Source organism: Danio rerio, chromosome 8, assembly GCF_049306965.1.
Source record: "Danio rerio strain Tuebingen ecotype United States chromosome 8, GRCz12tu, whole genome shotgun sequence".
In the NCBI taxonomy this organism is placed as follows: domain Eukaryota; kingdom Metazoa; phylum Chordata; class Actinopteri; order Cypriniformes; family Danionidae; genus Danio; species Danio rerio.
In genome coordinates, this window is record NC_133183.1 from 9049776 (window position 1) to 9072500 (window position 22725).

The following is a 22725-nucleotide window of genomic DNA, read 5'->3' on the forward strand; positions in this document are numbered from 1 at the left end:
TTTTTCTGAGGTAGTACTTGATGAAAAAAATGAGAACCACTGATTTATAAAATAAAACAAAATTACAGCGTTAGTTTATATTTAATTATACAATTTCAGTCCCTGAATGCTGTGATGTAAAATATTTCACTTCCATAATCCCGATAATAATGCAGAATAATCCAAATCAGCTTAAATGAATAAACTACTTTCAAATAGAGTTATTCAAGTCATCTGGTGAAATCTATATTCATATATCCAATATACATATTGCGGCAAAGCAAAATATCGCAATGTCCAATTTTTCCAATATCATGCAGCCCTACCCAGGACAACGTGTAGTGACTTGTAGTGAGAAAAGGGAACATTACAACAGACAAAAACAAAACAGCAATAGTGTTAACATTAGACGCTAACATAGCTGGTACCGTCACTGGTAGTTCTTATTGTGGTGGTTTAGACCCTATTCTGATATAAAAGCCACTTCACTTTCACTTTTTCACTTTCAAAAGGTTGCTTTTACAAAATCGATGATGTAATGTAATTACAATAGATTCAGTTTAATAGACGCAAGCATTCATTTGGTTGTTAAAACTTTAAAAGAGATGAAAGATTGCTTAAACGCAAATTCATTGAGAATACTGGGGTTAAATTAATTTCCATATTTTAAAGACATGGTGCGGAAAAATACAATTTGATGTAGTGTTTTTTGTTTAGTCTGATACCCACTAACGCTAAGGATTTTTTCTAGTGGCCCAATTGGGCTAGTGGATTAGATTTTTACTTGCCCTGCCAAAATTTTCTTTGGCCCCACCAAAAATGGTTAATAGCTGTTTCTTAGCCACATATTTTAAATAATGTGTCAAAAGCCAAATATAATTGTATACATACACTATATATATATCACTGAAAAAAGTGTTGCATGGAAAACTGTTGCAAACAATTTATTTGTGTTGAATTTAAACAAAAAATGTAATTTAATAATGTTTAACTTAATTTGATTGTTTAAATTCAGCCCAAATCAATTGTTTACAACCACTTAATGTAAAAAAATTTAGTAAATCCAAGGAATCATTTTTGAATACATTTTTTTCCGCGTATTTATATATTGATTTTTCCAATACTGTGCATATTTATATATATATTTTTTTTCCCCCAATACCGTGCAGCCCTAATATAAATGTTCATATGTTTTGTTTTTAAATCTAAATATTAAAATTGTTCAAGGATTTATGATGCTGATAACGTTAAACCAGTCATATGTAAAAAGGGTCTATAAAAAGGTTTATAACAAAACAAAAAATACAACCACACGGAACACATAATAATCTTGCTATGCTCTTACCAGCCAAACAGAACACCATAATACAAAACATTAATCACGCTTACATCAGTCACTGCTGAATCGTCTGCTGGCACGTAGTAGTGAGTGACGACCATGTTTGTGACTTTAACGATACCAACATCAAACCACTGGTTCTCTTTTTTCACTGGAGGCTTTACGACTACAGGAGGTGCTTCTTGCTTCTGTAAATAAAAGCAGTTGGTTGAGGAACAGGTATTGAATGCAGTAATCATAAAGCATCATCTATGAACTCACCCCAGCAGCAGATTCGATCCCGTTGGCCACCTCAGCTAAAGCAGTGGCCGCTTGCATCTTGGCAGGGCTGGCAACCACCAATGGCTGAGACGGCGCAAAAGTACTTGACGGGGCTAGAGCTGAAACAACAGGATATTAGTGTTGTAGTAGCCTAATTTACCTAGTTAAGCCTTTAAATGACACTTTAAGCTGAATACTAGTATCTTGTAAAATAAGTATATATACACACTGGCATTATGGCAAAGACAAAAGAAATTAGTTATTAAAGCTTAATGTTTAAAACTTCCCTCATTGAAAAATGTACATCTTGTAGTATATTTTTGTATAGTATTATGTTTTCATTTTCTCTTTGATAATCTTATGATGCCTTTTTACCCCATTTCTGTAAATGTTTGCGCTTTGTTGTTTTGTAGATCCCCTTTAATTTGTGTTTTGTATGGAGCTCTTTGAAAACAAAATGGTACATATCTCAAGAGGAAGAAGGTAAAGAAGAAGAGGAAGAAGGTCAGGAGGAAGAGGAAGAAGGTAAAGAAGAAGAGGAAGAAGGTCAGGAGGAAGAGGAAGAAGGTAAAGAAGAAGAGGAAGAAGGTAAAGAAGAAGCTGATGGGGAAGGAGAAGGTGAAGTAAAGAAGGTGAAGTTAAAGATGAAGAAGAAAATGAAAAAGAAAGGAAAGAAGAAGGTCAAGGGGAAGAAGGTATAAAGGTGAAAGTGAAGAAGGTAAAGAAGGTGAAGAAGAAGGTGAATGTAAAGAAGTGAAGAAGAAAGACAGGGGGAAGAAGAGGGTATAGAAGAAAAAGAAGACGATAAAGAAGAAGAAGGTGAAGAAAAAGAAGGTGAAGGGGAAGAAGAAAAAAGTTAAAGTGAATGTGAAGATAAAGGTGAAGAAGAAGGTAAAGAAGATGAAGAAAGCGAGGAAGGAAACAAGGTCAGGGAGAAGGTAAAGAAGGTTAAGAAGAAGAAGAAGGTGAAGATGAAAGTGAAAAAAGAAAAGGGAAAGAAGGTGAACAAGGTAAAGAAAAAGAAGGTGAAGAAGACATTGAAGAAGAAGGTGAATGGGAAGAAGGTAAAGGAGGCAAAGAAGGTGAAGGGTTGAAGGAGGTGAAGATGAAGAAGGTAAAAAAAAAGTGAAGGAAATGTGAAGAAAAGGGTGAAGGAGTTAAAGAAGGTGAAGGATGCAAATAATGTGAAGGAAGTGAAGGTGAAGAAAGTGAAAATGAAAAAGGTGAAGATGAAGGTGAAAGAGGTGGTGAAGAAGGTGACTGTGAAGGAGGTGAAGACGAAAAAGGTGAAGGAGTTGAAGATGACTGTAAAGGAGAAGATGAAGGCGAAAGAGGAGAAGATGAAGGTAAAAGAGGTAGTTGAAGTTGAAAGAGATGGTGAAGAAGGTAGAGAAGGTGAAGAAAAAAGTGAAAGAGGTGAAGAAGGTAAAAATGAGAAGGTGAAGGAGGTGAAGAATGTGAAGGGGGTGAAAAAGGTGAAGGAGGTGAAGATGAAGAAGGTGAAGGAGGTGAACGTAGGAAAAGAAGGAAAAGGCGAAAAGGGAAAGAAAAAAGTGAAGGTGAAGGAGATGAAGAAGGTAAAAAGGTGAAGGAGGCAAAAAAATATGACAGAGATGAAGAAGGTGAAAGGGTGGAGATGAAGATGAAGAAGGTGAAAGTGAAGACCTCCTTCACCTTCACTTTCACTTTCACATTCTTCATCTCCTAAAGAAAGAGAATGTGAAGAAAAAGGTGAAGGAGGTGAAGGTAAAAAGGTGAAAGGGGTGAAGATGGAGATGAAGAAGGTGAAGGTAAAGGAGGTGAAGAATGTGAAGAAGATGGTGAAGAAGGTTTTAATTTTACAAGAGGGCAAATAATTTTTACTTCAACTGTATATAAAGTGGGCGAGGCAGGGGCGCAGTAGGTAGTGCTGTCGCCTCACAGCAAGAAGGTTGCTGGTTCAAACCTCGGCTCAGTTGGCGTTTCTGTGTGGAGTTTGCATGTTCTCCCTAAGTTCGTGTGGGTTTCCTCCAGGTGCTACGGATTCCCCCACAGTCCAAAGACATTTGGTACAAGTGAATTGTAGGCTAAACTGTCCATAATGTATGTTTGTGTGTGTGTGTGTGTGTGTTTGTGTGTGTGTGTGGATGTTTCCCAGAGATGGGTTGCGGCTGGAAGGGCATCCCCTACGTAAAAATGCGCTGGATGAGTTGGTGGTTCATTCTGCTGTGGCGACCCCGGATTAAAAAAGGGACTAAGCCGACAAGAAAATGAATGAATGAATGTATATAAAGCTTGCAGGTTTTAGATGGGCAGGAGGAAGTACACATGGTCACTCTCAAAAAAAATTTGCTTCATTCGCTGCCTAATCTCCTGTATGACCCAGATTCCAACAAAATCAAATCAAAATCAAATAAAAAATAACTTTAAATAAATAAAATAAATTAAGTTTAAAGTTCAATTAATAACAAGCAGCATGTCTTACTCTCTGCAGAAGTGCGTGGAAGGAGGCGAACCACAGCTCCGGTCACAGCGGTTGGCATCTCATGGCCGTTGCTCTCAGACGCTGGGTCATTAAGGCTGTCTGCTGGTGCCAAACCTTCAGTGGGCAGAGCAGCGGCAGCGGCTTCAGCACTTAACTGCTGTGCTGCGGCCGCCTGCGCCTCCTGAAGCTGCTGCTGCTGCTGGACCAGAGCTGCAAGTTCCTGCTGAGTCAAAACGATAGGGATGGTGGTGGCCTGCTGGCCGTCGTGACCTGCGTCTCCTTCCCCACCTGAGAAAGCAAAACAAGTCAGCTGAGGATTGTGGAAAGTCCAGTTGAGCTTTATTGGCATACAGCTACATGTGTGGACATACAGTGAAATGTAATGTTGCGTCTGGTAGGACCAAGCTACATAAATATAATCATAAATATAAACAACACTGAGCTATTATGTATCTATATATAACCAATATACCAGAGCTGAAATCCAACTATACTAACTACCATGTGCTAAAGGCATGAGGATCCTACATCCCAATATAAATTTAGAGGGAAAATAACAGTGAGCTACATTGTATTGGGCATTTAATGAGAACATGAGGACACTGATTAGATTTAATTACTAGGTTTCCAACAAGGAGGTTTGTTAATCTACGATCTTCCTACTGAAATTGTAATTGTTGATATGATATGTACATTTAACTATTTCTTCCTGAAGTATTTTATTATCTGGAACAAACTGTTAATAAAACAACCTTTGCCTTTTTTGCATTTTTTTGCTTTGTTGTGGGGGGGGGGGGGGGGGGGGGGGGGGGGGGTTATATGCTATATGCTATCTGAACTGTGCGTTTCCCGGTTTATTTGACAAGTGTGAGAGCTCCGAATCAGGCTCAAGCACGGTTTAGTTGGCTGGCTGTGGGCCGGTTGGAAGAGGTGTGCCAGAGTGCAGTTCGGGGGGGGGGGGGGGTTATATAGCTATATGCTATCTGAACTGTGCGTTTCCCGGTTTATTTGACAAGTGTGAGAGCTCCGAATCAGGCTCAAGCACGGTTTAGTTGGCTGGCTGTGGGCCGGTTGGAAGAGGTGTGCCAGAGTGCAGTTCGGTTGGACTTTGGCGCAGTACACTTGAAGTGTGAGTGCAAAGCGCACCTAAGCCCAAAACTGAAGACGCAACGTTACTTTTACATTTCATATGGATTTATAAATAATTTTTACTGTTCAATGAACACAAACTGACCTAGTTTAATAAAGATGGAAACCCCTCACTGCACCTTCAGCAAATCTCCTAATAAGTGGAGCACGAGTTTTACGATAATTTATGAGTGTCAAAAGTTGAGGGATCTGTTTGGCAAAATATTTGACTGTGTCACTGCATCCCAAACGACTAAAACAATACAACTAAAGCAATGTTCACTGTATGGAGTGAAAGCGCTTCTATTCCTGTTGAACTGAGAGGTCGCATCATCGATGACAGAAGTGTACGTTGGTTCGGAAGGCAAACGGCAGTATGAGTGCAGGCCGTCGGGGGAGAGGGGAATCGCGCTTCAGCACGGTTTAAGGCAACTGTACCTAGCATGAGCATGCCCTTATTATGCTCAGATCTAATGTGTTCATAACTTTTTTCATTAATAGTTATACATGACTAGTGTTTATGTTTCAAACATCTAAACTGGACTCGTCTCTCCCATACAGTGCCTTTGTAAACAGACATGACAGTTTCAACATACGTTTTTTTTACATTTCATGCTTTTATGGCTGCATATACACAGATGGTTCTAACTCTTCTCTGTATCCCCAAGTCCTCTCTTGTGCTCTTTTTTGACCCCTTTGCCTTAACCCTTAAAGACCTAGAGGTATTTTGTGTGCACCTAATGGGCCTATATTATTATTATTTTTTTAAAGCAGTTTTATTTTTATTTTAGCAGTCAGACTCAAGTGTCATATATTATTTTAAACAGGAGAACCTGAAGTTTCAATCTGTATCATTTAAAGGTCCAGTCTAAAACTTTATTTGGTCCAAAAACATATGAACAGACAGAAAATATTCCAGAATTTTCCAGAAACGATTTTTTTAAAAAGTGCCATTTTCTAGTTATTACAAACAAAACCTTATGAAGTTTGTTTTTCTTTCTTTAGAAATACATATTATAATGTTTTATACTTCCAAAATAAATTTTGTCTACATCCACCATTCCCTGAGCAAGTTATAGCAATTTATTTCAATGTTATTCCAAGGCGTTTTTCAATAGGGGGAAAAAATGCATTTATTTACTGACAATGTATTTGCCCAAAAGTTCTGGGAATGAACTAAACAGAAAAAAAATGTTACAAAATAACAGAACACTGAAGCAAATTTGACTTTTTTATAAATAATATATTTTTAGTTACCATAAACAACACCACTTATAATAGACAAATATAAAATAAGAAAATAATAAATAATGCGTCAAAGTCCTAATAAACATGGTGCAAATCCTCAGTAAATAAAATAGATATAAATATTTACTATACTATAAATAGTTACATAACTAAACTAGATTCAATATGGACCATCCTTAGGTTTTATGTGCCAGCATGGATATGGTTGTCTGCGGATATGTATATGGTTCGCGTGCAATGCAGACAAACAGCCCAACCTTTATTTGCGTCCTTTGAAAACAACAAGAGCAGCACTTCGTCTTTGCTGTGTCACTGTTTTGTCATGTTTTTGTGCTGTTGTGCATGCAAAAGTACTTAGTATGAGAATTATTTCATGCAAAACTTTTATTTAGCGTTTTATTTAGCCGCGCGTAAATGTGCAGCCTATCTCTCATTCCGTGTTGTTCAAATAGCTGATTGTTGGTTCACAAAGCGAAACCTATGCTTATTGGTTGAGATAGAGCGAGTTTGAACCAATCTGGGCATGGAGGAGGGACAATGCATCCATATATCATGTCTGGTTTGTCCGGAGAGACAAGTGACGAGCGTTCCTTTGTCAAATCAGCGTTGTCAAAATTTGATGACGTAACCACACTGATTCCGGAGCCTCTGAAAGTCCGTGAATGTAATGTGATACAGCGATGGAAAGCTGAGATTCTCTACTTTATGCCAATCTTTGAATTGTATGAATCGGATCAGCGGATCAAAAGTTATTAAACATTTAAGAGCAATACTTATTTTTAGCCGCGGGCGGCTGTCTCGGTCTTTAAGGGTTAACATACGACCCATTTTTAAAGACATACAATGGCAGATTCATATGGCCCTCTAATTTCCAAATAAATGCGTCTTTACTAGGGATGGGAAGATTAACCGATATGTATCGATACGCGGTCATGCGCGTGCACGATGCGAGTGCATCGGTAGAGCAGCAGAGGATGAATGAAATTTTGGAAGCAAATCGAGATGCATCGTTTTTTGCGAGATGCATCGGTTTTTCCAAGATACAGCTTATATTTTTAATATAGAATGTATTTTTTATTTATTAACAAGTGTTGTCAACCTGTTTTTGGCGCATTATTTAATCGACCTACATAAAGTATGCCTTAGCAACGGACTTGCGGATGTGTACACTTACGTTACAACTCAGTGTATCAGGTGTGCGGATGAAGCTAGTGGTGCGCCCTCAGAAAGCGCGAGAAGCAAAACAAACATTTTATTCCCCACTGAGTTTTAAATCTAAAGTATGGCAACATTATGGATTTTGCAAAAAAGATGGACGACTTTTTAGGACAGATGCAATTTGCAAAATGTGCCGCGCATCTGTAAAATACACGGGCAGTACGACTAATCTGATATCTCACTTGAAGCGGCGCCATGGTGTTGTTGTGGAAGCATCTTCCAGTGTTCCTGCATCCCCGGCTTCCTGCTCTGCTTCAACTGTAGCTACCAGCTCCAAAAGTGGTGAGAAAAGCATTGAAAGGTTTTTCCATGCGCAACAGTTTTGTGCGCTCTACGCCAATAACGAATGCTATTGCATTGTTCATCTGCAAAGATTTTCAGCCTAGTGTCACGGAGAACGAAGGTTTTAAACACCTCCTCCTGTTAATTTTTATTTATTTATATTTTTATTAGCCTGTTGTTTACAGTGATAGTGATGTTTCAAAGCAGCATAACACTGCTAGTTCACGACCTTAAGTTTTGAATATTCAGTGGCACAATATATCTTTGTAAAACTTGTTTTCATAGTTGAAAAGTTAAATCACAATTCTTGTTGTGCAATGGTAAACCTTTATGTTGAAAGAGTGCAAATATATGTATTTTTAATATTTATTGCACTTATACATTCTGTTTATCTTGAAAATACTTAAATAATATGTGCTATAGGTTCTAAAATGGCTCTCTACTGTAAACTGACACTCTGGCTCTGAGAGAAAAGCCAGTTTGTAAAAAAAGTCTTGCTTTTGCTTGGTTAATAAATAATCAAACTCATTCAATGGCACAGCATCCTTTCTTACATAATCTCATAAACTTGATCTAATAAGTTAGTGCTGAATTATCGCATTGTATCGTGATATGGGTGTGAATCGTATTGTGTTGCATCGCAATATGTCACAAATGTATCGCTAATATATCGGATCGTATTCTTTGTATCGAGATGCGTATCGGATCGGCATTATAGCTTAGATGCCCAATCCTAGTCTATACATAGCTTTAAAAAAATAAAAATCTTCACTATCCATTTAATTAATGCCCACTAAATGCTAATAAAATACACTAACACTGCTTTAATTAGACCTGTGAGTTCTCAATAAAGAAGCCTACTTTAGACTCTCCTGATCTTCTGAGTTTCCAACAGCATTCACACTTTTATCTGTCACAATGTTGAGCTTATACGAGTCTGCTGTACACTTACTGAGCACCGCCTGCTGAGCCGCCTGCAGGACGGCCTGGATAGCGAGGGCCTGGGCTTCTTCTGTGGCTGCAGCCTGTGCAGCTGCCTCAGCCGCCGCCGTCACTGCCAGCTCCTCAGGGGTCAGTCCAGTCACCATCAGGGTGGTTTGCTGTCCTTCTGCAGACATCAGCTCCTGTGGCAGGGCGAGGGCTTCTGAGTCCTGAGCAGCGAGACTCATGGCTTCTGCTGCCTCCACACCGGCCTCCATCTGCTGTATGGAGAGAACAGGGGAATTGATTATTCGTGCAAGTAAACATACTTAAACAGCCTGAACAAGAGACAGTTATATGTTGTCACACATGTTTAGAGTAAATGCTGTTGCCCTTTTCATTAAAGAACACCAAAGATTTGATCTCTTTTTAAAAATATTAAGCAGCAATGAAGACTGGAAAAAGGATTCAGAAATAAATACCAGGAATTAATTATTTGTGCAAGTAAAGAAAAGTTTAACAGCCTGAAAGAGATAGAGAGACAACAGAAGACAGTAATTTGTTATGCAACACATTTCAAGTAAATCCAAAGCAAATGCTTTTAACTTCCTGCTTCAATAAAGAACACAGAAACATTTATCTCTGTTTGAAAATGCCTATAAAAATGTACTGAAGAAAAATACATTTTACTATATTTTTGATCACATAATTGGATTTTTTTTTTTTGGACTATTCTTTTAAAGACAATGAAAATTTGTAACAACCAAAAAATTTGAAAAAGTAAAATAAAAAAAGCAATTCCTTACAAATCACTCGTCTTTTAGCTGTGGATAAAAAGCTAAACAGCAAAAAAGGACTGTTTAGTAGTTGACATGGAAGATCCATATACTTTAGCATAATGATGCATGCAATGATCAAGATGAATGAGGTTAGTCAATCATGACAGACTGAATCATAGCAGTTCTAAAAAAGTATACAATCAAAAGTACCCCCTTGTAGGCCTGTGCGATTAATCGAATCGCAATTTGAAATGTTGCGATCAGCTAAAAATCGCAAGGGGCTGCAATATGAAATATGTATTATTTAACTTCCACCGCCCAGAACAAATGTGTGACTGCAGTCTGTGATTCACAGTCTTACTAGCCAATTGAGTGAGAACACTTTAGTTCTGCCCAATCAGAATTGCACAACCGAACTATTCGGAAAGCCAACAATAAAAAAACAAACAAACAGGAAAGCATGATCGAGTGGGATGAAGGCATATGCCGCTTCAGAAGCATTAATAGTCTAATTAATGTCCAAGAAAAAAGCCTGTCAATACTATGGGAATATTTTGTTTGCAAAGTCACAGACACCAAACAAAACCAGGTCATTTGTAAGAGCTGTTGCAGAATTGTTGCCACAGCATGCGGAAATACAACAACCAGCCCTTAAAAAGACACCACAGGCAGCTATACGAGCGTCTTGCTAAAAGTCAACTAAAAGTACTGTCAGTGACACTCAATCTAGAAGCGAGCAACAGCAAACTACAATTTCAGAGTTGTTTCAGCCATGTTAGTTTGCTAAGTGTTCTGTATGTTTATAATTTTTTTTTGTTTTGTTTGTATAATAAAGCTACACTATCTCCATCATTTGAGGTCAACTTGACCAATAAAAGTTGGAGTTAGTTTATCTTTTCAGTTCCTTTTTTTTTTACTAGCACTCACTGCATTTTAGCAGTAAGAAGTTACGATACAGATTATTCAGCTAGAGCTTGACTACAAGATTTAAATCGCAAATCAAAAATCGAAATATCTGTAAAAAAAATGTCAATAAATAAAAAATGAATAAAATTGCAATAAGATATTTCCCCAAAATCGTACAGCCCAACTTCATTAATTAATAAAGATAAAATAAAAAATAAAAAACATGAACTTAAATCATAGACATTTTGGTGAAAGAACCTTTAACAAAAAGTGCAGTATTTAAGGTCCGGTGAAATTAAAATAACTTTTAGATGTTAGCATCAGTATTTAAATAGTCTTAAGGATATCTACAAGCACGATGACAAAAGTTGCGTGTAAAGAATTTGCCTCAGTCTTTTGCCTATATGGATCAACATTTTGTTTTGTTTTTTTCATGTCACCTCAAACCAGTTTCTCATCAAATCTTGACCAATAAAATGCTCTCTAGTATCTGAAATGCCCCATCCCTTCTCATTGGCGAAGTCTAGATTGGATACGTGGCATTTAGCAGCATTTTTAATGACATTGTATAACAATAAATAATATTTTTACAATAATGTGATGGTTGAGGAGAGGGTAGGCATTAAAAATACAATTTATTGGGTAATTTAATAGATAAATAATACTTTGTACAAATGTTTTTAAGTTACTGTAATGGTTGGGTTTAGAGTAGACGTTAAAAAAATACAATTTATGGGTAATTAAATAGATAACAAATAATACTCAGTAATAAATAATATAAATAATTCTCGTTAACATCAGGTCGCAACCGTATATGATCTAGCAGCAACCCCTCTCACTAGCAGAGCTATGATTAAAACAAAATTGAGTTGAAATTACACCAAACATTGAAAAAATTGAAAATTAAATTAACTTCATGGGACCTTAAAAATGTTAAATATAGCATTTATTACATTATATTGTACTTTTCTCCAAACCATATCATAAACATGATCACAAAAAGATTTTATTTTCTCTAAACCAAACTATAAACCATGATAACAAAAAGTTTGTTCCCTACCTCAGCCTGATCTCCTTGCCCCGGCTGTGCCTCCATGGCGACGTGAACCTGAAGCACAGTGCTCCCGTCACCTGCTGCACTTTCATCAATGGCGACGACCCTGACGGCTCCCTCTTCACTCAGCTCTCCCTGACTCTCCGTCTGCATAGGCTCTTCACCCGCCGCCACGGCTTCTGCACTGGCCTGCTCCATCGCCTCAGCCTCACCTGGAGTTTCAGATACTACTGCAGATCCAGCCATGGAGGAAATCTCCTGCATTGTGGGAAAGAACAATCAGACAAGAGAGAAGTTTTAAACCAACATCTGTTTTCAACGTTTTATTAATAATAATAATTATAATAATAATAATTTTAAAACAAATCCCCCAACACCAACAAAACATAATTTTCTAATGTCAATAACGTATGCCTATTGATAAATAAAATATTACAATATTTTATTTTGAGCAAGGTTATTAGTTCACAAAAACGAACAAAAAAAAATCTAACTAAAATTGAAAAAACATTTTCGTTAACTGAAAAATGAAAACGAGAGTTAAAAAAATAAATAAAGTGAAACTATTGTGTACATAAAAAAAAAAACTAATTGAAACTACAGTGTAAACGCGCTACAGAAATAAAGATGAATTGAATAACTCAAATTATAGCAAAAACATCTTTCGTTTTCGTCACTGGAAATTTATTTAATACATAAGTCTACTGTAAGCCTTTTAGAAGTAAATCTATTTACTTCACGCTGCCAGGTGGTTGATGCGTACGGCACCTCAGAGTCTGTAATCCTGCTGCCATTGGCCAAATCAAGTCAGTCCTTGCTGTTGCTCCGGCAACAAAAACAACGAGTGGACATGACAGCAGCAAGGTGACAACATTAAATATGGCCCAAGCAGAGACTTAAAAGTATTAATTTAACTCATGTGTGCCCAATAACTGGCCTAATTTCCGCACTTGTGATCCTGATCCCAAACGAATTGCTCTTTTACAACTAGATCTTCTAAGTGAAGATAAATTGAATAAGTGAACCGGTTCTGAATCAACAGAATAATTTGAAACGATTTGCATCTCCAGTAAGCACTTATCCACAAACTACTTATTTTTGAACATGCCTGATACCCCCCTCTGACACTAATTAAACCAATTTTCCAGAGTTATTCAGATATAAGAACAGTAGTCTACACAGATCAGATTTAAGAACCGGTGAACTGATAATACTGCACATGCGCAACCCAGCAGGTGAACCGTACACAAACAGTACATGACAGCCTGCTGCGACTAAAGTGACCTTGTGTAGCGTGAGTAAACTGAAGGCTTTAGAGAGAATCTATCGAAATGTACGTTAATTTCATAGCAGAAAGTCGTAACGAAATTTAAATAAGTGAATCATGCTTCAGTTGGGTTAAAAAACTCAATTGTACAAAAAACTTTTCAGATCGTGGTGATGTTTTAATTGACTGAAACTATGATTGCTGACTACATATTTCTGGTATGTTGGTTTAGTCCTAACATGGGAGGATTGCCACAAAAGATCCGGTTCGCGTTACAGATTCGAACTTCCCTATCACTACTGTATATCCAACCTCAGATGCAGCCTAGTGCACATATCGTACTTAGGGCTGCTATCTTGTGGGCTGTTGTATTGGAATTTGAGGATGGGTAGACGGAAGTGTTCATGTGTCCTCTGAATACATGTTTCAAAAATGTATCTTTGGTCAAGTTATTATACATTGATTCTGATGATTTTGAATCTTGCACCTAACAAATATCCTAATTTAGGAAAAAAAACTAAAACCAATACTAAAACTAATAAAAACTAAACTAAAACTAATAAAAACTACACTAAATCTAAAATATTTCAAAATATAGAAACTATTAAAACTAGTAAATCTACCTTTAAAAACTACTTAAAACTGAATTTGAAAACAAATTACAAATGAAACCAAACCAAAACTAATGAAAAATCCTAAACTATTATAACCTTGATATGTAGGTCTAGACCTTGTTTTATTATAGTTTTATAGATACTTATTTTCCACTTTGATTCGATCTTCTGGTAAACTTTGACTTGACTGATGTTTTCTCTTTAAACAATTTCAACTGATGTCTACCAGAATGTTTTTTTTTTAAAACCACACAGAAAATATATTAAAAATAGCAAGAACGAAAAAAATTGATACGGCTTAAATGACATTTTACGCTATTTAACTGATCGTATTAATAATTAATATTAATATTTCATATTAATATTTCAAGCTAATTTAAAAATGGATTTCAAAAGGAACAGAGGGATTTTGAGTTCAGATCAGACTATGTAATCCAATCTTACATTTGATTTGGATCAAACCTGCCTTTTGGGTTATTTACAACTTTGAACTCAGATTGGGATCTATCTGATCTCAAAAAATTAAAAAATAATAAAATAAAAAAACAGGATTATCCTGATCCCATCAGAAGAGTGGATTCAGTTGTGTTTTTTACCAAATAAACAAATTAAAAAAGTTTTATATGTTAAGTGAATGATCACAAACTTCATGGTTACTGATGATATATAGATCCCTTCATAATAGAAGCCACATTTAGAGATATGGTAAACAACAACTAAATAATATTAAAGCAGTACTGTATTGGAACAAACTAATACATGTAAAATGCTTGTTGACTGCAGTGCAGCGTTTCTGTTTCTTACAATGGTTGTTTGTGGCCACTGGTATTTTGCCTACCTATTGTTCCTTGCTAAGCGAATGAGCTACACTGTTGGTTCCATTTAAGGCTCAGGTAAACAGAATTTGGTAATCCTGAAATTTGTTATTTGGATCACAGTGATCCAACCCAATGTTCATTTTAAAAACTGTCATAAAAGTAAGATAGATCAGTTAATCCTGGATGGCAAAATATGGGATTAACAAATCTGGACCACTTTAATCCAGATGACATTTTTTTGAAAAACTGGGCCCTGGTTTGTTAATATACAGGTTGATGCAGCTGTTTTAACTATTAAAGAGCAAAAACCTAGCAAACTGTGTTTTGTGTAAGTCATGTTCCTAAACACAAACAAAATCTTTGCATGTTTTTAATTGAGTACTATAAAAATGGACTGGTCTAGCCTATGTTGTTCTTCATGATGATAGACAAAGAGATTGAGGTAGATTTTAAAACGGATATTTAAAAAGGGATCCGCAGACACCTTGTTAATAATGTGGGTCTGCCTCAGGAAAATAAATCCAACTGATCAGATTATAGTGTGTTAATACCGGTACTGATGGTCCTGGAGTGGGCGTTGCCTGTGTTACTGTGGTGATGGCTCTGCTTTGTGTCGCGGGATTGGCTGGTTCTGTAGATGATGTGGGCTCTGTGCTGGTGGCGCTTTCACTCTGTCCATCCCCAGCCTGCTGAGCTAAAGAACAAGCACATCAGCTTGGTTACCACAGTGACCCTGAAACTGAGACTGATAAGCAATCATTCACATAGGCACATGACAAATGATACTCGATGCGGACATGGAAAAGGTATACAAATATAATCAGGGTTTTTCCTGCATAAAGAACTACGAGGTGGCCTTCTCAATCAAATTTTGTACCACCTTCAAAATTACAAGAACAACGCAAAAAGTGTTTGTTTCAAGTAGCAAAAATGCCTTATTTTAAGTCAGGAAAAACCCTGATAATAGTACACAGATGGTTTTATATGTTTTTATATACTGTAATAAGTCTCAACTACAAAGTATACTCATCATTATTAGTATTCATTATTATTTTAATAATGCATAATATAAAAACTTAGCAAGCTTTTGCTGTTTAAAAGACACCTAATACACATTTAAAATGGATTTCTTTAGCTAAACCAAGGTTAAATTTGAGCTTTCATCCAAAATAAAATAAACGTTTAATAGTCCAGAGAGCGAGCGAGCGAACTGAGTTTATGGCCATAACAGCTTCCCTATTTCATAGCAAAAACAACATTTACAAACACTTTTCTATAATAAATGCATTAATAACAGTAAAAGGATATCAACAACAACATGTTACATAATAAAATAAAAATCCTAAAAAGTAACTTTTGAAGAAAAAACATTTAAATCTAAAAAATTTCAAAATATAGAAACTATTAAAACTAGTAAATCTACCTTTAAAAACTACTTAAAACTGAATTTGAAAACAAATTACAAATGAAACCAAACCAAAACTAATGAAAAATTCAAAACTATTATAACCTTGATATGTAGGTCTAGACCTTGTTTTATTATAGTTTTATAGATACTTATTTTCCACTTTGATTCGATCTTCTGGTAAACTTTGACTTGACTGATGTTTTCTCTTTAAACAATTTCAACTGATGTCTACCAGAATGTTTTTTTTTTTTAAACCACACAGAAAATATATTAAAAATAGCTAGAAAGAAAAAAAATGATACGGCTTAAATGACAATAAAAAGTAACTTTTGAAGAAAAAACATTTTTGGAAGATTCTAATTTAAAAAGGAATTCCTTTAAAGTCTTTCCAGTAGGAATGCTCCGATCAGGAGTTTTGCGGCCGATACCAAGAACAGATTGCTTGACATGGTGATCAGCCAATACCAAGTACTGATTCCAATGCTTTAGGTTTTAAAATGCATTATGCACATTTTCCCTCCAAATATGAAACTTAAGAGAAGTTCTCGTCTTACCTAGGAGAATAAATTAGTGATGCTGCACATAATACCTTCAACACATCTCTTATAACTATTTAGGTGTGAAAATGTTATGGCCAGAAGCAGCTTTATAGAAAATAATATAACACGGATGCAAAAACTGGTAAGAAAAATTACAAACATTGCAAATGCTGGAAGAAGAATTCAACATGTCTCAATCCAGAAACAGTTTGGAGCACATATAAGATGCATTAGAAATTAAAATGCACACTTATAAATCCATTACTTCTTTACTAAATGGAAATAGGCCTAAAAACTACTGTTTATCGCAATAGGTGTATAACCAGAGGTTATATTATTAAATATTTATGTTAAAAAATATTTTAAAGTTTTATTTCTCTAATAATTCCACCCAGATTTTAGTGAACTTGCAATGTTGTCAAAACCACAGAACTTTCGGTTCTTATATGTAGAAAGTAGGGCTGTGCAATTTATCGCAATAAAAATAAATAAATAAATAAAAACGCGATTTAAGCACATGCAATTCCTAACCTGCACAAGGCTGCAATTTTATCTATTCATTTATTTAGATTTTTATTCAGAATACATTGTTGTGTGCATTACTTCAATATGTTAAGCAATCAGAGCTGACGCAGCGCACCAGGCAATTACAGCTAAGCTGAGAGGGATAAAGATGTTAACCAGCTCACTCCGCGCACGATGAAGTTGAGCGGGAGAACCGAAAAGGGAGAGCTGGAGGATGAAACATAAAATATGGATATAGGTCCAAAAAATTATTTGGTGCCAAAGAAAAAATTCAACATCACTCGTTTGGGAGTATTTTGTATTCATGAGAAAGGATGCGTCACAGAGCAAGGTAATTTGCAAGACTTGTGAAATGATTATTCCAACGAAACGTCATATAAACAGCGTCATATGAACCTCATAAATCAACGCATGTCGACAAAGTCCATCGAAACAAATAAAAGCACACATCAAAGCAAGCCCAAACAGACTGAACAAGTATCCATTGTTCAAGCATATTTGCCCAAAATTTTATCTCAAAATATATTTGGGAGCATTTGCATAATAATATTAATATTAATATTAATAATATTAATAATATTAATAATATTGCATAATATTGTGCGACTGCATAAAATTGGTGCCGTGCGACCGGTTTTCACTGCAAAATGTTCACCACACATGCAGATTTAGGAGACATTCACGCAGAATGCATCTTGCCACCTGACATAGCAAACACAGCGCTCATGAATAGTTTAAAACAGTTATCATGTCACTTGCTGCAGTAAACGATGCGCTCAATGCTTGCCCCGCCCTCAAGCTCTTCTGATTGGTCCACTGCTGTAGCACTGACTGCAAACGGATTGGTAAATATCAGCTGTCAATCACTCAGTCGATGCCTTTCTTTAGATGACAGGGAGAGCTAAAACCGCGAGCATGTAAAGCACTGAAGATGAGAGAATGAAAACAACACTGACAGATTTAGTGTTAGAAAACATAAGTTTCAAATAATGGTACATCTGATCAGTGATCGTGTGCTGAATGTCAATCCAGCATTTACACTTTTCGAAGAGTGGATAGAAGACTTCCAGTGTTTAAAGTCAGCTATGAAAATGACTAAAGCATTCATCATAAAGCCGGTGTAACGGAGTTTGCAGGTAACAGCGTTCGCCAAATCTACACATTTTAAGCGCGAGAGGTTCTGTTTAATTCTTCATTTAATCGTCAGGATGCTGTCGGCTGTGCAGCTGTCAAATATATGTAAAACGTAACACCATGTACACTATTGCAAAAGGGCTTGCATTCATTAAAATAAAACTAATATTGCAGCTTATGAAAAAAACAGTATTGCTATTAAGATGACGTATGCAAATAATAAGCTATTATGTCAGTATTATCTGTGCTATATAACACAGCACCTGTGAGAACAGCAAAGTTATTATTGTAAACTAAGTTTCATTCATGTCAAGCAGTGCGTGGAGGGCCGCTGGGCGCATGCAGATGTCGTTTTGTTTGTTTGTTAGATTGTGAAGTGTTGATTTCAAATGCAGTAAATCGGTTAATATAACATTAAAACTTGTAGTAACAGTGCTCATAATTGGTGGGTGCGACTAAATTTTGGCTGGTGCTCCTAACTTTTTAAAGCAGTTTCAAACAGCCTAACAGCAACTCTCAATAAGAGAGAGGGAAATCTGCACTCGCGATATCTTTACTGCTCTATTCGTTTAACCTAAGAAATGTAATGTTTAGAACAGGGGTGTCCAAACTTTTTGGGCCGAGGGCCAGATGCAAAAAAAAAAAAAAAAAAAAAAAAAAAAAAAAAGTTGTCCCGGGCCATATATTACATACATTGCACAGACATGCGCTTATGTCACATATATACATATATATATATATATATATATATATATATATACATATATATATATATATATATATATATATATATATATATATATATATATATATATGTGTGTGTGTGTGTGTGTGTGTGTGTTATGGAATTATTTTAATTTGTTATTTTAATTCATCGTCCAACTGTTTCTAGAAAGACTTTCGTTTTTAAAATCTTGAATCTTCTCTGGGCAAATTACACTTGCAACACTCATCCTTTATAAATTCTCCTTCAGTAAAAGGTTTCCAATGCTGTGCGATTAGCTGGGCTACATCATAACTAGCCAGCGTAAAATTTTCTTGCACTTTATTAGCACGAAAAAAACTGCTGTAGTTGAACTGATGATCCAGCTGCTGTTTGTTTTACGTTTTGATCTCGTTCGGCACCAGTGTAAGAGCTGAAGGCCTGATGTTTTATTTTATATAAACTTTTTTACTTTTAATAGTATATTCCTTTATTACTGCAACTGATTCCTGGCAAATTAAACAGACACATATTCCACTGACCTCTGTAAAGAACTATTCATTACCCAAACGTGACTGAAATTTCCTGCACTCACTGTTGATTTTCCTTTTTCTTGGTTGTGCCATGGCTCGCCAAAACGTGATTATCAATTATGTTTCTTTCAGTTTGTTCGGTTCGTTTTACTTCATAACAGGAACTGCTGCCTAATTGAAGGCATGTAATAGCGACACCCGATGGTTATTTATTGAATTACGTTCATTTTGTACAGCGGGCCAGATTCTATTAATATTCATAAAAAGCCTCGCGGGCCGCCACAAAACTGATTGCGGGCCGCAGATGGCCCGCGGGCCGTAGTTTGGACACCCCTGGTTTAGAACATCACTGTGCCTCTCGCGATCTGTTCTCTTGCTCATTTACTTTCATCACTATAATTTCCGGCTATTTTAACAAATTTTGGGCGATCAATCCGCTTGCCTTACAGCAGCTCAAAACACTGGATATACAAAGGTTGCACTTGCAACAAAGAGACTATCAATCAGGCGAGTCGCACCAATAGACTGTATAAACAGGTCGCACTGCTTCTGTATATGTTTCAGATGTTGTGACGCGAGTGACATCACATCATTAACCTCCTCACGTGTTATGGCTGCTGTAGGCTATGTATAATATACGGGTGCACACGAGAATCTTCCTCTGCTTGTAAGCTCATAATCAAGCACCTGCAATCGGTTCAGGAGATCAGCCAGATTGACGAGTACCGATAGAGTCATTAAATGTGATTATCGGCTGATACTGATCTGCGGCCGATTGATCGGACCATCCCTACTCTCCAGATATAAATTGTTGTGTGTTTCAATAGACCTTTTACGCACTTCCGCATTTTTCGAACGGAAATACGTCAATGTAGTGCATTAGAACTTCCTGTTATCATAGCGGCAGATACGAAAAATGGCAGAGTCGAAGAATCTGTTTCTGTTGTGTTCCAGGCTGTTCGTCTTCTAACCAAAAACAGCCCTACCTTTTATTTCATTCTTTTCCTGTGGTTCCAAACCTGAAACCTAAATGGATACAGGCGATCTCAAGAGAGGAAGGGCATAGTTTTAATGTAAAACAGGTAGCACCTATGTCTGCAGCCGGCACTTCGCTCCGGATGATTACAGTGGTGGCTGCGTCGTTCGCCGCCTGAGGAGTGGTGTTGTCCCGAGCCTATTCCCTTGGAACAACTTTACAGCTCCTTTGAGAAGGGAGTCAGTATATGACAGAACCTACAAACGTCAGTCTAAACAGCTATGCTGTGAAGATAGCGACACGGTGGCTAAGGCAGCAAGGATGGATCACGACTACGTGACACACCCACTTGCATTGAGGTAAAGTTGATTTTATATTCACATTCGTTCATTTGGAAGTCTCTATATTATTTACCATGTTACTTTGAATATTCGATCGAAATTACCATGCAAACATGACTTGAAAACAACAATAACACTGGTTATTTGACTGTGAACATTGCTGTACTTTGATAGTCATTGGCTGCTAATATGATTTCGCTATTTAGAGTTTGCAAATAATATTTTAAAGAAATTATATTGTTAAAGGGAAAGTCTGAATGTGCAAATATAAAACCAACTTTACCTCTATCCCACCTGCAGTTAAGATTGTTCAGTGTATTTAGCTAACGCTAGTCACCTGTGTGTACCGTTATGCATATCTACCTGAACAAATTAATGTTAATAATATAAGCTGTTCACGAAACTCAACTAATAAAATAAAATATATATATTTTTAATAATGAAACAATTTATTGCTGTGACATCTAGTAAATACACAAAGTTTTATCATACTAGCATGTGTGGAAGTATTTAAAACAAGTGTGTTACTACTGGCCCTGTGTTAGGTTCTACCCCGCTCTCCCCTATTTTAATTGCATGTTTTTAATTACTTATTTAATTATCTTCGGAAGACAACTCAGGCTCGCCGAAAACACTTTAGCTGCCTTTTCTCTGCCAAAAAACTCATACCGGAACTGGGTTTACACGTTGTTGACGTACTTCCGTTTTTTGCGTAAAAGGTCTATAGTGCAAATTGCAGAATAAGGTCACTGCAATAGGGTTTATATGTATACCTGCTCCTTCTCCAGTTTCTAAGTTGCTTGTAGCAGTGGTGGCTGTGTTGGTAGTGCCCGTCTCGTGGGTTTCACAGGGAGGATTGGAACAGACCATTTGCACGGTGCCATTCTGTCCAGCGCCAATACCAGATGAGGCCTGTGTCGGCGTGTTGGTGGTGCCCGTTTCATGCGTTTCACGAGGGTTGGAACACACCCTTTGCACAGCACCACTCTGTCCAGCACCCAAAGTAGAAGAAGCCTGGGTCTGCGTGTTGGTGGTGCCAGTCTCATGTGTTTCACAAGGAGGGTTAGAACACACCCTTTGCACAGTGCCACTCTGTCCAGCACCTAATGAAGATGAGGCCTGTGTCGGCGTGTTGGTGGTGCCAGTCTCATGTGTTTCACAAGGAGGGTTAGAACACACCCTTTGCACAGTGCCACTCTGTCCAGCACCTAATGAAGATGAGGCCTGTGTCGGCGTGTTGGTGGTGCCAGTCTCATGTGTTTCACAAGGAGGGTTAGAACACACCCTTTGCGCAGTGCCACTCTGTCCAGCGGCCATTGAAGACGATGCCTGTGTTGACGTGTTGGTGGTGCCAGTCTCATGTGTTTCACAAGGAGGATTGGAACACACCCTTTGCACAGAACCACTCTGTCCACTCTCCATATCTGCGCTTGATTGTGTAGGTGTACTAGTGGTGCCCGTTTCACGCGTCTCGCAAGGTGGATTTGAGCAGACGCTGCCGGAGACGTCAGAAGTGTCTGTGTCACCGGGAGATTCGCTGGAGCTCACTGGCATCATTGTAGAGGAGATGGCGGCTTGGCTCTTATTGGAGCTCTGGACTGTTCCCGTCTGGTCAGAGCCCATGTTGGAGCGGGCGGTGGTGGAGGTGTATGTGGTGCCTGTGCGGAGGTTTTCTGGACGCATGACGCCTGCTTCGGCTCCACTCTCTGAGACAGGTGTCGATGGTTCAGAAGAGGAGGACGCAGGCGGCGATGAAGAGCCTGGTTTGCTGTTCACGGTACCCATTTCTGTGGAGCCCATATTACAGCTGGCAGTGGTGGCTGTGTTGGTGGTGCCCGTATCATGGGTTTCTGATGGCGGGTTGGTGCAGACCTGCTGTGCCCTGCCCATGTTTGCAGAGGCGGTGGTTGAGGTGTTGGTGGTGCCCGTTACGTGCGTTTCACAGGGAGGGTTGGAACAAATCTGTTCAGTGCCTATTTTGGCAGAAGCTGTAGTAGCCGTGTTTGTTGTTCCAGTCTCGTGGGTCTCGCAGGGCGGGTTAGAGCATACTAGTGTGACGGTGGTGGCACCATCACCCGCGCTATCGCCAGCATCTGCACCGGTGGTGGAGGGCTGTTCTGATGTGGGAGAGGCCAGGAAAGAGACGGGGAGATCCTGCCCAGGCTGGGCTTCAGCACCACTCGGGGTCGTGATCAGGGTTACTTGAGTAGGCTGAGATGCAGACTATAAAGATAAACAAACAAAGAAAAAAAAAAACATTTTTGAGAAGGTTTACACTCTAATGCTGA

The 22725-nt window shown here is 37.7% G+C and overlaps 1 protein-coding gene across 4 annotated transcripts in view; it reads right to left on the reverse strand.

Moving 5' to 3' along the window:
• hcfc1b (host cell factor C1b) overlaps positions 1-22725 on the reverse strand; it is a 61342-nt gene that overhangs the window by 8084 nt on the left and 30533 nt on the right. For all 4 annotated transcript variants that reach the window (NM_001128537.1, XM_005166699.5, XM_073909678.1 and 1 more), the window contains 7 exons: positions 21211-22660; positions 14830-14972; positions 11586-11837; positions 8872-9121; positions 4044-4331; positions 1580-1698; positions 1369-1506 (listed from right to left, as the gene is read on the reverse strand). In NM_001128537.1, coding sequence (NP_001122009.1) covers positions 1369-1506; positions 1580-1698; positions 4044-4331; positions 8872-9121; positions 11586-11837; positions 14830-14972; positions 21211-22660 — 2640 coding nt within the window. The remainder of the gene's footprint in view (positions 1-1368; positions 1507-1579; positions 1699-4043; positions 4332-8871; positions 9122-11585; positions 11838-14829; positions 14973-21210; positions 22661-22725) is intronic.